We start from the raw sequence: 16,496 nt of genomic DNA on the forward strand, positions 1-16,496 counted from the left end.
AATTCTGTCTGTCCCTGAGTATGAATTCTGTGGCCCTAACTAGCGTTTCTTTGTCCCTAAGTAACAGTTCTGTGGCCCTCAGTAACAGTTCTGTGTCTGTGCGAGTAACAATTCTGTGTCTGTGCGAGTAACAATTCTGTGGCCCTAAGTAACAGTTCTGTGGCCTTCAGTAACAATTCTGTGTCTGTGCGAGTAACAATTCTGTGTCTGTGCGAGTAACAATTCTGTGGCCCTAAGTAAAGTTTCTGTGGCCCTAAGTAACAATTCTCTGGCACTCAGTAACAATTCTGTCTGTCCCTGAGTAACAATTCTCTGGCACTCAGTAACAATTCTGTCTGTCCCTGAGTAAAAATTCTGTGGCCCTAAGTAAAGTTTCTGTGGCCCTGAGTAACAATTCTCTGGCACTCAGTAACAATTCTGTCTGTCCCTGAGTAACAATTCTCTGGCACTCAGTAACAATTCTGTCTGTCCCTGAGTAAAAATTCTGTGGCCCTAATTAAAGTTTCTGTGGCCCTAAGTAACAATTCTCTGGCACTCAGTAACAATTCTGTCTGTCCCTGAGTAACAATTCTCTGGCACTCAGTAACAATTCTGTCTGTCCCTGAGTAACAATTCTGTGGCCCTAATAACGTTTCTGTGGCCCTAAGTAACAATTCTCTGGCACTGAGTAACAATTCTGTCTGTCCCTGATTATGAATTCTGTGGCCCTAACTAGCGTTTCTTTGTCCCTAAATAACGATTCTGTGGCCCTCATTAACAAGTCTGTGTCCCTGAGTAATGGTTCTCTGTCCCTAAGTAACTTTTCTCTGTCCCCAATTATCGTTTCTGTGGCCCTAACTCTGTCCCTGTCCCTAGTACAGAGCGGTCTGCCTCTGTTCAATAACTGCAGGCAAATGAAGAATTCCAAAATGGCCGCTATTTATAGCTCGACCATTACACAGTGCTGGCTGGCTGGCTGCTGATAGGCTGATGCGATCACATGTAGTTGAGGAATGCATTATGGGTCAGCGCGCCTTGTCTGCGCGCCTTCCCAGACATCCCCGCTCCGTCGCCGCACATGTCAGCCGCCATTTTCTGAAAAATTTCGATTCGCGCGTCCGAATTAGGCTATTTTTCGGATTCGGCACGAATCGAAATTTTTCCGATATTCGACTCGAATTCCACTTCGGATACTTCGATTCGCTCATCTCTAATTATAAGAAATTTAGAGATCTATTAGTACCTAAGTTTTGTATATATATGAAAGCCTTAGGAGAGGGAATGGGAATAAGAGCAGAATTGTTGCAAGCGTATATAACGATCATTCTAACAGAAGGAAAGGATAGCTCACAATGTGCTAATTACAGACCTATATCACTTCTAAATACAGATACAAAACTGTTTGCGAAGGTGCTCGCTACGAGGTAGAAGACCTGATGCCTGAATGGATACATTTTGAACAAGTGGGCTTTGTCCCAGGAAGGGAAGGGAGGGAAAATGGTTTAAGAACATTGCTTCTTTTACAGAAGGCAAAAAATTAAAAATTACCAATTATATTGTCCATCGACACTGAAAAAGCATTTCACAGGGTAGATTGGGGGTTCATGATAAACACCCTAGAGGTCTTGGGAATAGGGGCTAAGATGATGAGTTGGATAAAGGAGCTCTATAATGGCCCGACAGCAGCAGTTAAGGTAAATGGGTTTCTCTCTGAGTTTGTTAAGATGTACAATGGCACAAGACAGGGATGCCCCTTATCCCCATTATTATTTGTTTTATGTCTGGAACCTTTGCTGGCGACGGTAAGAAAGAGTGTGGATATTAGAGTAATCAAGATAGGCGAGATAGAGCATATGGTAGCGGCATATGCTGATGATATGTTGTTCTATATTGTGAATCCTGGGTTAACGTTACCTAACCTAATGAGATTGATAAAAGAGTACGGAGAGCTTTCAAATTTGAAAATAAACCCCATAAAATCAGAGATCTTGAATATTAATGTTTCAAAGAAATAGAGGCAGACTCTACAAAAGGACTTCCCATTCTCATGGAGGGAGAAGGAATTGGGCTACCTAGGAGTAAAATCGACCCCTTCTATAAAAAATATATACCGGATAAACTATATCCCATTAGTAAACGAAATAAAAGATTTGCTGAGAAGACTTTCAAGGGGAAGGGTCTCTTGGATTGGGCGTATAAATTTGGTTAAGATGGAGATAGTCCCAAATATCCTATATAAATTCCATATGCTCCCAGTCCATATTCCAAGATCCCTCTTTGCAATAATAAAAAAAAATACTTAAATATATATGGGCTAATAAGAAACCAAGAATTAGGTATGAACGTCTGTGAAAGAAAGAAAAAGGAGGATTAAGTTTGCCCGATATTAAGAATTATTACACTGCGGTGATACTGTCATGAATTGTAGACCATGGATGGTTATTGACATCCTAACATTATTCTGTATAATCAGGACATTTCATTTCAGATGGACTAGAAATAGGTTAGGGCCTCTTTCAGGTTTCTTTTGCTTTGTCCGTCATGGCGGTCACATGATCGGAAAAGGTCCCAATCAAAAGGGGACATCAGGACCTATCCGTGAGTCACAGACATATGTGTTGGGAGTGTGCAGGGCGTGCGATCTCAGCACATATGTGTTTTCTAATTGCACGCAAATATGCAGCCGCTCGGCGTCAAGGCCCAGACGCCGAGAGGCCGCATATTTTCGTGCACTCGGCATCAAGGGGTTAACTATTGATCTCTCATGAAACCAGAAATTCAAGTTCTTCTTGGAATTACGATTCAAATCTTAATACTGTCAATACAAAACGGGCTGTTGGTAACTGACAGACATGAACCAAATGTGGATTAGCCATCCCTCTGTATGTGTAGTGACATTCTTAAAGGGTTAGTTCACCTTCATAAAAAAACCTGCCTATGCGTGTACAGTAAGGGGCGTCTGTAGATAAAAAACAAACTGCAGCTTTGACTAAAGTTGAATAATTCCCTTGCTATAGGTGTAGGCCATTTACGGTCCTCCTGAAGCCTGTCTGAAAAACTCCCAGAGATGGAATAATTCCATCCTGCCTTGTTACTAGGACATTACTAAGACACTCAAAGCTTCCCATAAGCTTCACTAACATGAGACTTCACTCTTCTGTTTACTTTTGGTGGCAGGGGGGTCTTCTTCGGGAGTCCATATCACATGTACACATTGTGGACACTTCCTACTGGTCTTCCAGTGGCAGGATGCAGAAGTGGATTAGCTGTTCTCTGGTCGAGGTAAGGGATGATGTGTACACCTTGCTTCCGCAGGTAAGAAAAATGGCCTAGCAGGATGTGTTGTGGAGGATGAGTAGGAGGAGGAGTTTAGAGCTGAGTCATATTCTGCCCGGAGTGGGGCTTTAAGAAGACACCACCACAGGTTTGGATGTGCTGTAGCCCAGGTTTGGCTGTCCCTCTTCTGCAGCCCACTCCCCTACCGTAAATAGAATGTATTGTAGTTTTCTACCATATTTCATGTTTTATCATGGTCAGGGCTGATAAAATATATTGATATTTTGTGTTCTCTGTTTGAGCCAGAAGGTGGAACACTAGACTCCTTGTTGCATTTCTCTTTGCCCCTTTTGAAAAAAGCCAGTCTGTATGGAACTAAAAAGCTCAGGGTGAAATTTACCAACACAATTAGATTAATTATCTCATTGACTGATTGCATGGCTCATGTTGAAGTTTCAATCATACACATTGTGCCTGTAAGCAGGCAGCATCTGCTCAGCTGTCTCATAAGCTAACCCATAGGGCTTTGGGAAACTTTCATCATGCATTTAAAGTAAACACAATTATATATAAATTGTATGAATAGTAGGTGCAGCGCTAAACCATGAATATCATAAATCAATAAAGTGCAAATGAGTCAAAAAAGTGCTAATGCAATTGTGGAAATATGAATAAAAACCAACAAAATGAAGTATAAATAAATATATCACTGTTTCAGATAATAATCAAAGTGATTTGTTGGTGTATATAAAGTGACCATATACTCATGACATTAGTATGTCCATAAAGTGACACAGTGCTTATGATGACACTATATGCTGTCACTGAAAGGTGACTAATAGTGCTAAATAAAGTGACAATGGTGATAAATATAATGTCCAAAAAGACGTGATAAATTTGGAGATCCAATATTATGATCTCAGAAGTTGGTGATCAACACTCTACATCCAATGGTATGGTGATGTGCCAGGTAATAGAAGAATTACGCACTCACCAGATGTGCAATTAAATCACGCATTAAAGATATGTACACTCAGTGGTCAGCCGGAGGTCCCTTTAAGGATATTCACAGCCTGGTCTGGAGTTCCCTCTCTGGGTCATCTGCAGTCTGCAGTACCTCTGCTGTCCCTCTTATACAGCTCTGTCCGTTGTTAAGCTCACAAAGAGCTGGAGCTGGTCTGTTGTTTGTGGCATCCACATCCAGCACAGGTGAGCTCACCTGTAAGCAGGGTATAGAATGCCCAAGGGAGCTGATATCCGAGGACAAATTTCTGAACTAACCACAAGCTTCTCTTCTTCAGCAACACAGTCTCTGTTGGAGAGCTAGCTAGCAGGTCCTAGTTGTACCACCCCAGACCCGGCCTAGATGAACTCCTCTTCAGCCAGCAATCTGGAACTTTCTTCATGAGCAGGGAATCTGGCTCCTGTTCCTTTAAAAGCGATGAACAGTCACTAGTAGGGGTGTAATTTGGTTTTCCACTATAGTGCTCCTTCCCCTATCTGCCCAGGGGGTGCAGGTGTACTCACTCAGATCCTCTCCTGTACCGCTTGTAGGATGGCTGCTGCTACCAGTCCAATCAACGGGGCTGCTCCTTTCCTGCCATACAGGTGGTCCTCTCTCAAGGAGCCAGTGAGTCCCGAGTTTTCTTCCATTCCAGCTCCAGGCTTGCAGGCAGGCCCCATCTCAGCAGGTCTCCTGGCAACCTTCCACCTCCAGCCTCACATCTTCCTGCTCCACGCTCCTCTCCCAACACCACACTCCTGCTACTGAGCAGACTCTTCCACTTTTAAGGGAGTCCCAACCCCTTGACACACCTTCTGTTGGGGATTGGCTGAGGTGCAGCCAACCACTCCTCAGCCATGACCACAATTTGACCCCTCTTGCTATCACACCTGAGCTGCTAACAAGCTACTAACTAACCGTTAGGGTTTAGCTCCTCCTAGCTGCACTAAGAGGGTGCTACAGCTTGACCCTTCTGCTTGATTCCTCTTCTCAATCAAAGCTTCTGCAGTCAAGCATTCAATGACCTCCTGACTTATGTGGGTACACACTATGAGTACATTGGAAGTAAAATTCCATAAAAGGACTGATCGTCCAATTTTCGTATAGTGTGTACACAACTTTCATTATCCGAATCAGACTTTCCTATGACATTTTCTGAAGGGACAAACTCCAAAATTTTTCTTGTATGTGAACAGAACAGAAAATCAGATATGAAAGACTGCTCATGATCAGAAACAATAAACAATAATAATCTACACTACAATGTTTCTACATCAAACAACAAAAAAGCCTTTGTCTTTCGAGAATTTTCGTACAATTAGTACCATCCTCGATTTTGACTTGCTGTGAAACATGGAGGAAAACCAGACGATAATTCACCTGATTTTATTATAGTGTGTACTAGGCTTTATTGCCTCCTCTTCTCAGTGAGTTACAGACTCATCCCTCCTTGTTTCTTTCCTTCTACAATCCTTGAGCTTTGCATCTCAATCCTCTTTCCTTTATTACCTGCATAACCCTGTTACCTCCCACTGCTTCTCCTACCTCTATATGCTAAAGTCTTCTTTCTAGGCACTACATCTAATCTACATGGTCCACTGACCACAGCTGACCACAGCTTCTTCACTCGCTTACACCTTTGTGCACTCTTGCAAATCAACAGTCCTTTCTATCTCCATGCTGGCTGTAAGTGCATGTATAGTCTATGTATCTCTTTTAACAGTTTTATGCACACTGTACTTCTTTGTGTTTTAAAGAGACTCTGTAGAAAAAGGGTGCGAATACTACATCTAGATGGCCCACAGACCAAAGTTTCTTCACCTGCTTACACCACTCCTTTGTGCAGTATTGCATATCAACAGTCCTTGCTATCTCCATGCTGACTGTACGTACATGTAATATCTATATATCACTTTTTGTAGTTTCCTGCTCAATATACTTCCATGTGTATTAAGGAGACTCCGTATTAAAGCAGTAGTAAACCACAACTAAAAAAAAAAAAAAAAATTGGCCCCTGCAGGATAATGTCACAATGTGCTAGTATGTATTGCATACTAACACATTATGACAGATGTGACAGGCTCAACCAGTACTGGGGCTTTTGGAGGGGACTATGGACTAGCTTCCTACCCACTGGCCCATGGAGGGGACCAGGGATTTTGCCTGCTTCTCCCAGTCAGAGAATGGAAAAGAGCTCAGTTCAGCCTGTGATCACATGGACAGAGCGAATCAGTCTGTGATGATGGATATTAATGTGAGAGCGAAGCTTGGATTAATTCTCTGAATAAAGACAATAAAGCTTCTCTTCTGGAGTGGATGGAAAGGTGTAATATTAATCTTGTACAGGTTAATGGTCAGAGGAAATATGGGGGCCCTCTGGCAGACTAGGTTGGAGAAGCTCCTCTACGTGGGACAGAAATATTTATCAACAATCTCCCACAAGAAATCTATGAAGATAAATTAATTCCACTTTTCAGACTGTTGGAATATTGTATAGTTTTGTCTTATGATGACTTTTCTAGTAGACAGATTACACAAGTGAAAGCCAAACACCTGAAAGTCAGCAAGTATAATGTACTTTGTGTATTCAGGGTTGTGGTTGCTGGACTGTCTGGGGTGAACTCCCTGACTGGTCTGGGTGCTCGGCTGTTGATTAGCTTACTGTTAATCAGATCACTGTTTAATTAGGTCACTATTAGCTGCTAGCTGTTCATTAGATGTACTGTTAGATATACTGATGATATTACTGGTTAAAGTTTGCATTGTTTAGGATCATGTGATTAAGCTCTTATCTGATTTGTGTGGTATAAATTCTTTGTGAATTTTCAATAAAGGAGTTCCTGTTTGCACCTAAGCTAATTAGGTCACTATTAGCTGCTAGCTGTTCATTAGATGTACTGTTAGATATACTTATGACATTACTGGTTAACGTTTGCATTGTTTAGGATCATGTGATTATTATTATTATTATTATACAGTGTTTATATAGCGCTTAAAGGTTTGCTCAGCGCTGTACATTATAGTGGGGCACAGAACATGAGACAATAGAGTAACAAAACAAAATATGAGGGGGTCAAGGGCCCTGCTCTTTCGAGCTTACAATCTAGGATATTAAGCTCTTATCTGATTTGTGTGGTATAAATTCTTTGTGAATTTTCAATAAAGGAGTTCCTGTTTGCACCTAAGCTAATTAGGTCACTATTAGCTGCTAGCTGTTCATTAGATGTACTGTTAGATATACTGATGATATTATTGGTTAAAGTTTACATTGTTTAGGATCATGTGATTAAGCTTTTATCTGATTCGTGTAGTATAAATTCTTTGTGAATTTTCAATAAAGGAGTTCTTGTTTGCACCTAATCTAATTAGGTCACTATTAGCTGCTAGCTGTTCATTAGATGTACTGTTAGATATACTGATGATATTATTGGTTAAAGTTTGCATTGTTTAGGATCATGTGATTAAGCTCTTATCTGATTTGTGTGGTATAAATTTTTGGTGAATTTTCAATAAAGGAGTTCCTGTTTGCACCTAAGCTAGTGTTGTCTAGTTCTTGGGTGCAATGACCAGCTATAATACCTTGTTCCTGTGTCCCAGCGGAGAGGAAGCAGTTCTCTGATGGAAGCACCCAGGTGGGTGCCAGGTGGGTGGTCCCCAACAACAGACTTACCTTAAAACGGAACCTTCCAGCGACACACTGTCACCGCTGATAGGTCTTACATGTTTACCCAGTCCTCCTTATGGGTTCATGGGCTCCAGCCGTTTTAATGGCAGAGCTGCAATGATATCACTCCTGCGCGGGAGTCATAGCCACGACACAGCTCTCTGAATGGACTGCATGCCATCCATTGAAAGCGCAATGTGCATGCGCTAGTGACATCACCGGCTGCTAAACTTCAAACACCTCTTAAACGGTGCACATTTAGGATATGTCCACTGTACCCACAGGTGAGCTTTATTATAGACTTACCTGTAGTTACAAGAGAAAGTGGAGTTTACTACCACGTTAAAAAATAGTGCCTGCTTCAACTTTATTTGTGCTCCCTATCCACTTGATCTACTTCGAGCCCCTGAAAATCCTGCAGCAAAGGATACCTGATGAAGGGGAAATGTATTGGCCCTCCAGATGCATTAGCTTTATTCTGCGATGACTCAGCTTTATCAATCAATTACTTTGGATGTTTGGTGCTCTCATTGGATTATATGTATGTGGATTCTCAACTTTGGGCCCTTTCCCTGTCCCTGAGGGTGGTCCCCATCTTGTGTATTACTGCCGAGCTGCAACCAGTGTGCCCAGTGACAATTTCAGTGGCCCTTAGAAAATCTGAATCCAGTGCCCAGTTTGTTCTTGTGTCTGAATACAATAGCCATCAGTGCAGATTCCTCAATTTACTCTGTGCATCATGGATGAAGGAATCTGGTGGGGTGCTGTTGTGTATGGTTAGCTCTAGTCTACATCACATGTATCAAACACAAGGCCTGTGAACCAAATTCAGCCCACCAGACCATTTCATGTGCCCCCCCCCCACCTTTCCTGCAGCTGCGGCACCCCCCTCATCTCCACCTTGTCAAAGCAGTTGGAAGCAGAGAAGGAAACAGAACTCCTCTGCTAGATCCTGTGCTACTCCATGCAGCAGTGGAGAGGCTTGTCTCTGCCACCCCGTCTCAGCAGTTGGCAGTAGAGAGGAGGACAGAACTCCGTCTACAGATCCTGCACCCCTCTGCAGCTGCAGCACCCTCGTCTCTGCCTCTCCTGGTGTAAGCATTCAGCAGACTCCAGCCCTCCTCTGGTCCTCCTCCAGGCCCTGTACTTTCTGCTTCTCATCTCCATCCCCAGCGTCTTCCCAGCAGCAGCACAAGGCAAGGGGTGCACTGTGATGTAATGGAAGGTGTGGGGATCTTGACAATTAATGTAAGGAGGGTGGAGTGCTCTGGACATCTATTCTTACAGATACAACCGGCCTTTTGAGGGCAACCATAATGATGACATGGCACAAAAATTAAATTGAGTTTGACACCCCTGGGTTACATTTACACCTTTGCAGTTTTCATGCAGAGCTGTTGCCAAGCATTATAGATGTGACCAACTCTCCAGAGCCCTTACTGTGCAAATCATGGTATACATACAGTAAACACAAGATATATAGGAAACATTGACAGAATAGAAAGGTACAACACCCAACAACTGCCACCCACAGCGCACACCCAACAACTGCCACACACAGCCCAACACCCAACAACTGCCACCCACAGCCCAACACCCAACAACTACCACCCACAGCCCAACACCCAACAACTGCCACCCACAGCCCAACACCCAACAACTGCCACCCACAGCACAACACCCAAAAACTGCCACCCACAGCCCAACACCCAACAACTGCCACCCACAGCCTAACACCCAACAACTGCCACCCACAACCCAACACCCAACAACTGCCACCCACAGCCCAACATCCAACAACTGCCACCCACAGCCCAACACCCAATAACTGCCACCCACAGCCCAACACCCAACAACTGCCACCCACAGCCCAACACCCAACAACTGCCACCCACAGCCCAACACCCAACAACTGCCACCCACAGTCCAACATCCAACAACTCCCCCACAGCCTAAATCAAAGTAACATTAAACCCGCAGTGTATAAGCACTTTCGACAGCTGATGTAATCACTTACTGAGTATGCAGATTCATCTTTTAATCCCTGCCTATATTCCATTTTAAGCTGGTGCCACAACTGCTGCCTTAGGTTTCCTGTTTTAGAGCAGCTCTTGTCTCTTGCAGTATCTTATAGAACCTCCCTTGCATGTGTCTCTGTACACTATGTGCAGCAATAGAAACACACAGCCCCATAGCCTAATGGCAAGGCACTCCACTGCTCCTCCCTCCTCTTGCCCCTCCCTTCTCCAAGATAACAGCCTGGCTCCAGGCTGCCCTGTTACCCCTTTCCTGGGGAGACCGGAAGTTCAGGGAAGCAGCACTGAGAGGGCAGGAGCCAGCAGCATTGAAAATTGTAAATTGTAAGTGCTGGGGTATGAATTTCAGCAGTTTACTGGGGAATGTTTATTTTACTGTGTTTGATGTGTTAAGCTGCAAAACACTGGTGTTTAAAACTGCTTTACCCTATTCACGAATGGACACACATACAATTACATCACTTACCGGTATATAAACAAGTATTGCTCTTTATAATCATTTCTTCCCAATGGTTTACTTATAATGTACTGGTATGAAGCTCCTTTCTCACCCGTGCTGTTCAAATAAATAGAAAGATTATAAATACGTGCTAAGACAAGGCACACAGAGAATTAAAGCGTGACTACACCCAGGACCCTGTATTCACTATATTTGGTCTCCCACAATTATTATCATAGTTATATATAAATTATTTTAGTAAAAGTAAACTGCTGAATACCTTTTCTCATCAGCAGATCAGTGTCCAGAGCACTTGTTAAAGCTTGTAGGAGGAGTTTTTCATTCTCCCTGATTGTCCTATGCAGGACCCCTGACCAGGGGCGGACTGACCATTTGGAAACTCGGGCACTGCCTGAGGGCCCAGGGTCAGTAGGGGGCCCCATGAGATGCCCCTGGTACCTTTTTCATAGGCTTTTTTGAGTTTGGGAAAGGACACAGGGGTCCCATGATCCCCTATTGCTCGGGGGCCCTGTGAGTTGTCGGTCCGCTCCTGCCACTGACCCTCTGTCTGGAAAGTGCTGATTGGTCATGTGCTGATCACATGCACTCTCCCAAGAAAAAAAGAAACCCTCTCTAGCAATACACATCAAACTGAGCATGTGCAGCTTGCTCACAAGGTTCTGTTCTATCAGCAGATGGATTGGGACTGCGGAAAAAGGGGGGATCAGAGAAGACAGGATCAAACAACCTCCACAATGTGGAGGGTTAACCCCTTGGGTTCCACAGTGAGTATAAAAAGCATGCTTTACTGCATATACAGACTGATTTTACTGCTGTGGGGGGTTTAGTAACACTTTAAAGTGGTTGTAAAGGGTCCTATGCATGAAGGTAAAAAGCCTTCAGTGTGCATCTTCCCCCTGATACTTACCTGAGCCTGATCTTCATCCAACGCTGTGCACAGGAGCTTCTTTTGGATCTCTCTCCTCTCATTGGTTGAGAAAATGGCTTCCACTATGGTCATTCACAGTCAGTGAGGAGGGAGTGGGGACGGGACTGAGCCATAAACACACAGAGGTGCCCCCCAGTGCAAGCGGCCTGCTATGGGGGTACTCAGCAAGGGAGAGAGGACACAAGCCCTGATGGGGGACTCTAGAAGAGGAGGATCGGGGCTGGTCTGTGCTAAAAAATTACACAGAGCAGGTATGTATAACATGTTTGCTATTTTAACCGCTTCCCGACCGCCCTATAGCAGAAATACTGCTACACGGCGGCATGGGTGCGCAAAATCAATATGTGTGATTTTGCATTTCCGGGCAGGGGGGAGCACACGAGCCGTGCATGCGCCCTACCTGCGCCGCCATTTGCAGCTGCGACTGTCAATCATTGGGCCCGGCTGGTAATTACTCACCGGCATCCGGCAATTTCTGACAATCACTGACGGGGAGGAAGACTGTTTTGTTTATTAACAGTCCTCCTCCCTGTCAGCTCGTGCACACTGCTCTGGATGGCTGTGCACAGCACAGCCATCCAGAGCAGTGTGCTTACAGTGAAACACCAACACACCGCACCCTAGTAAAATACTCCCTGCACACAGTTAACCCTTTGATCGCCCCTCATGTTAACCCTTTCCTGCCCAGTGCCATTAGTACAGTGTCATTGCTTTTTTCTAGCTCTGATCACTGTATTGGTGTCACTGAGGATGTCAGTGACTCCAAGTCAGTTCCCCCCAGTGTCACAATGTCCGCCGCAGTCCCGCTATAAGTCGCTGAACGCCGCCATTACTAGTAAAAAAAGAAAAAAAAAATTCTAGTATTATACTGCCATTTGAAAACGCTACAATGTTCACATAAACAAATTAATTAACACTTTTTTTTTTTTTAGCAAAGACATGTAGCAGAATACATTTTGGACTAAATTTTTGACAATTTAATTTTCTTTACTAGACATGATTAATAGCAAAAAAGTCAAAAATATTGTTTTTTTTTCCTCAAAATTGTTTTGTTTTTGTTTTCTTTAATTAATAGCGCAAAGAATAAAAAACGCACAGGCGATCAAATACCACAGAAAGAAAGCTCAATTTGCGGGAAAAAAAGGACGAAAATTCCATTTAGCAAAGACGTGCAAATACATTTTGGCGTAAATTTATGACGATATTTGATCTTTTAAATTTTTTTTACCGAACATGTTTAATAGCAAAAAGTCAAAAACATAGTTTTTTTTCTCACAATTATTTTTTTTTTTTTTTAGTAGAGCAAAGAATAAAAAATGCACAGGCGATCAAATACCACCAAAAGCAAGCTCAATTTGCGGGAAAAAATGTATGGAAATTCCATTTAGCAAAGACATGCAAATACATTTTGCCGTAAATTTATGACGAAATTTGATCTTTTAAAATTTTTTACTGGACATGTTTAATAGCAAAAAGTCAAAAACATAGTTTTTTTTTTTTAATAGAGCAAAGAATAAAAAATGCACAGGCGATCAAATACCACCGAAAGAAAGCTCAATTTGCGGAAAATAATTTACGTAAATTCCATTTTCCAAAGACATGCAAATACATTTTGCCGTAAATTTATGACGTTATTTGATCTTTTAAAATTTTTTACTAGACATGTTTAATAGCAAAAAGTCAAAAACATAGTTTTTTTCTCAAAATTCGCGGTCTTTTTTTTTTTTTCTTTCTTTTTATAGCGCAAAAAGAATAGCAGAAGAGTCTGCAAATAATTTTAACACAGTTATAAACACAGCAGCGGGGGTGTATTTAGGCTCCCAGTATTCCCAGCAGCCCTCTGTATTCCCCACTGGCCATAATGAATGATTACACCATGAACTGACATATAGTTTGTTTTGCCAGTTCATGGTGGATTACGCCAGGTATAATAGCAGTGCTGTTTATTACATTGGTCATTTCTCTTTCCCACCTAATTAAATCCATTTCACTGGAACTTCTTACTTGTATAAACCTGTGTATTGGAATGTGTGAGTGACATTTATTTTTACTATCAATCAGCACTTGTATGTTGTAGGATGCATTCAGACGTGTGTGCTGTACTGTGGAACCATCCCTCAGTAAACAAGGCTAGAGCCAACCTGTTATAACAAAACAGACCAATTCCAGCCATTGAGAGTGCCAAAAACGTACACCAAAAAATTTTAGGTACTTTTTTTAACAGAGTTTATAAAACTATACTTTTAGAAAAATCATAACAATTTTTCCAGTATCTGAGACAGAAATAACATTTAAAGTGGTTCTTCGCCCTGTTTGAAGAAAATTAAAAGTTAGCAGCTACAGGGACGGCTGCCCACTGCGCATGCGCAAGCCGCACTGCTCTTTGTGAATGGTACGGCAGCCTCCTGGAACCTGTGACTGGGGGAGGGGGGGAACTTCCAGTGGATCGTCGCAGCAATCCGACTGAAAGTGGGAGTAGTTACCTGTCAAAACCAGGTACCCGCCCCCTTCCCCACTCAAAAGACTGCCAAAAATAGAAGGGCAATTCTATTAGGAGGGCATAAAGTCAAACTTTCTCTCTACGATGAAATTCCAGTTTAATTCTAAAGAAGGCCATACATGGGTCGAAATTCTGAACGATTTTTCGATCGAAAATAGAAAACGTTGTTTGTTCTGTAATCCGATGGTGCCAGTGGGCGGGAGTGAGGAAGAGCTGGTCTGCACTCTTAAAGGATTCTGACCAACACCTTAAAAGTGATTGAGCTTGCTCAGCAACAAGACAGTTGGGGTGGAAGATGGAGTGAGCAAGATGGAGTGTGGAGCCTGGGAGGAGGTCAAGGAGAGGAGCCTACCTACAGGTAGAGGAGCTGGAAGGGAAGATCTCTCGGCCTCAACCATCCCTAGCAGGAGGAGAACCTGGGAAGCAGGGAAGAAGCCAGCCCAGCAAAAGGCTTCAAGACAGCCACCAACCCACAAGTTTGCAGGAGAGGACTGAGTGAGTAATCCCACACCCCTTGGGATAGACAAGGATAGAGTGCATTCTGTTGGGAATCCTGACTAGCCCCCATCTAGGACTGCTGTTCTTAAAGTGTCAGATTCTGGGTCCCCTTGCCCAGGAATTTCCTTAGGCAGCTGGGTGAAGAGGAGATTTCATCTGGTGTCTGAGGTGGTACATCAGGAGAGGCTGGCTAGGTCTCCAAAGAAGAAAAGCCCTTCTGAGCATTTGTACATAGTTCCAGGAAATTGTCCTCAGCTTAACAGTTCCTTGGGCATCCCAAGTATCCCTCACAAGTTCAAGGACTGTTTACTGTCTCTGGAGTGCAAGGCTGGAAGGAAATGTGTGTTGCCTGGCTGTGCAGGACTATAGGGGGACCCAAAATTCAGCAACTCCTAAGGGTGTAGTGCTACACCTGGTATAGGCTCTGTTGAAAAACCCACCTAAGGGAACCTACAAGTTGAATTTAAACTGTACAGTGTTATTGATGTTGCATGTAAGGAGGCAGAGGCGAAGTTGTGTTATGTCAAAGAACTGTAGTAAAGGTTAAAAAGGCTGAAAATGTGGATGTTCCCTTATCTTTGGAGGTGGGCCTCGGTCTGGTATCCTATCTCATTCCTGTTGCAGGGGGAAATAGGGAGGTGCCTTGGGCCAGCATGACATTGCTGGTGGTGGAACATGGTCCTGCTTACATTCTGATGTCTATATTCCATGTAAAGCTTCATGGGCACAGTGACTTAGTGGTTGGCTTTTCTGCCTTGCAGCACTGGGGTCCTCAGTTCAAATCCTAACCACTATCTCTATGGAGTTTGCATGTTCTCTCTGTGCTTTTGTGGGTCTTCTCTGGGTACTCTGATTTCCTCTCACACTCCAAAGACAAGCTGGTAGATAAAGTGACACTAGTATGTATGAATGTGAGTTAGAGACTGCTTAGATTGTAAGCTCCTTGAGCGCAGGAACTGATATGAATGTGTAACATAGACAGGTGTACCTCGGTTTACGAGCGCCTCGGTTAATGTAATTTTCAATTTACGAATGAAAATCCATTGAAAATAATGCCTCGGTTTACGTATTTTTTTCGCAATACAAACAGATTAATTGGTTTTCAATACATTTACAAATTTTTTTTAACCGTTTCAATACCGTGCAATTTTACACCTTCCTGCCCAGGCCATTTTTCAGGTTTCAGAGCTCTCACACTTTGAATGACAATTGCGCGGTCATACAACACTGTACCCAAACTAAAATTTTATCATTTTCTTCACACAACTAGAGCTTTCTTTTGGTGGTATTTAATCACCGCTGGGGTTTTTATTTTTTGCTAAATTAACAAAAAAAGACCAAAGATTTTGAAAAAAAACACATTTTTCTTTGTTTCTGTTATAAAAGTTTACAAATAAATAATTGTTCTTCATAAATTTAGGCCGAGATGTATTCTGCTACATGTCTTTGGTGAAAATAACCCAAATTAGGATGTATTATTTAGTTTGTAGGAAAGTTATAGAGTTCACAAACTATGGTATAGATCTGAATATTGATCAATCCTGAAGTACTGACAGCCAATCTAATTTCTTGAGGTCCAAGAATGTCAGAATAGTACAGATATCCCCAAATGACCCCTTTTTGCAGAGTAGACAGTCCGACGTACTTCATAAGAGGCATGGCGAGTTTTTTGAAGTTGTATTTTTTTGTCATAATTTTTTGGAAAATGAAAAAATTAAAAAAATTATTTTCACTATTTTTTTTTTACATACTGTCACCAGTGCAGTACAGCATCATCATATAACTGGCATGGCAGTGAACAGGGACACTGACTGGTGACAGTGTGAAAAAAAAAAAAATATATATATATATATTTTTTTTAATTATATTTAATTTTTTATTACATTTTGTTTTATTTTTTTTAAGATTTTTTTTTCATATTTTACTATGACCAAAGTAGTACAATGTTACCATAGTAACATTGTACTACTTTGGGGAAGTGATCAGTATTTTTTTTTTTTTTACACAATTTGCTTATAGCAAAGAATTACTTTGCTATAAGCAAACATTTACCTGAATAAAATCGATTCATTCAGCTTTTTTTTTTTTTGTGCTTAGCTGTGATTTGGTCACAGCTAATCACATGACATGTGCATGTGACCTGCTGTGACCA

At 42.3% G+C, this 16,496-nt stretch overlaps 1 protein-coding gene across 2 annotated transcripts in view; it reads right to left on the minus strand.

Annotated features, from left to right (window-relative positions):
• Positions 1-16,496, minus strand: part of DNASE1L3 (deoxyribonuclease 1L3) — a 69,414-nt gene that overhangs the window by 39,294 nt on the left and 13,624 nt on the right. For both annotated transcript variants that reach the window (XM_089654794.1, XM_089654793.1), the window contains one exon: positions 10,425-10,514. In XM_089654794.1, the coding sequence (XP_089510920.1) occupies positions 10,425-10,514 (90 nt within the window). The remainder of the gene's footprint in view (positions 1-10,424; positions 10,515-16,496) is intronic.

The sequence above is a fragment of the Staurois parvus genome, unplaced genomic scaffold, assembly GCF_062004578.1.
Source record: "Staurois parvus isolate SC_StPar_1 unplaced genomic scaffold, SC_StPar_1.0 ptg000799l, whole genome shotgun sequence".
NCBI lineage: Eukaryota > Metazoa > Chordata > Amphibia > Anura > Ranidae > Staurois > Staurois parvus.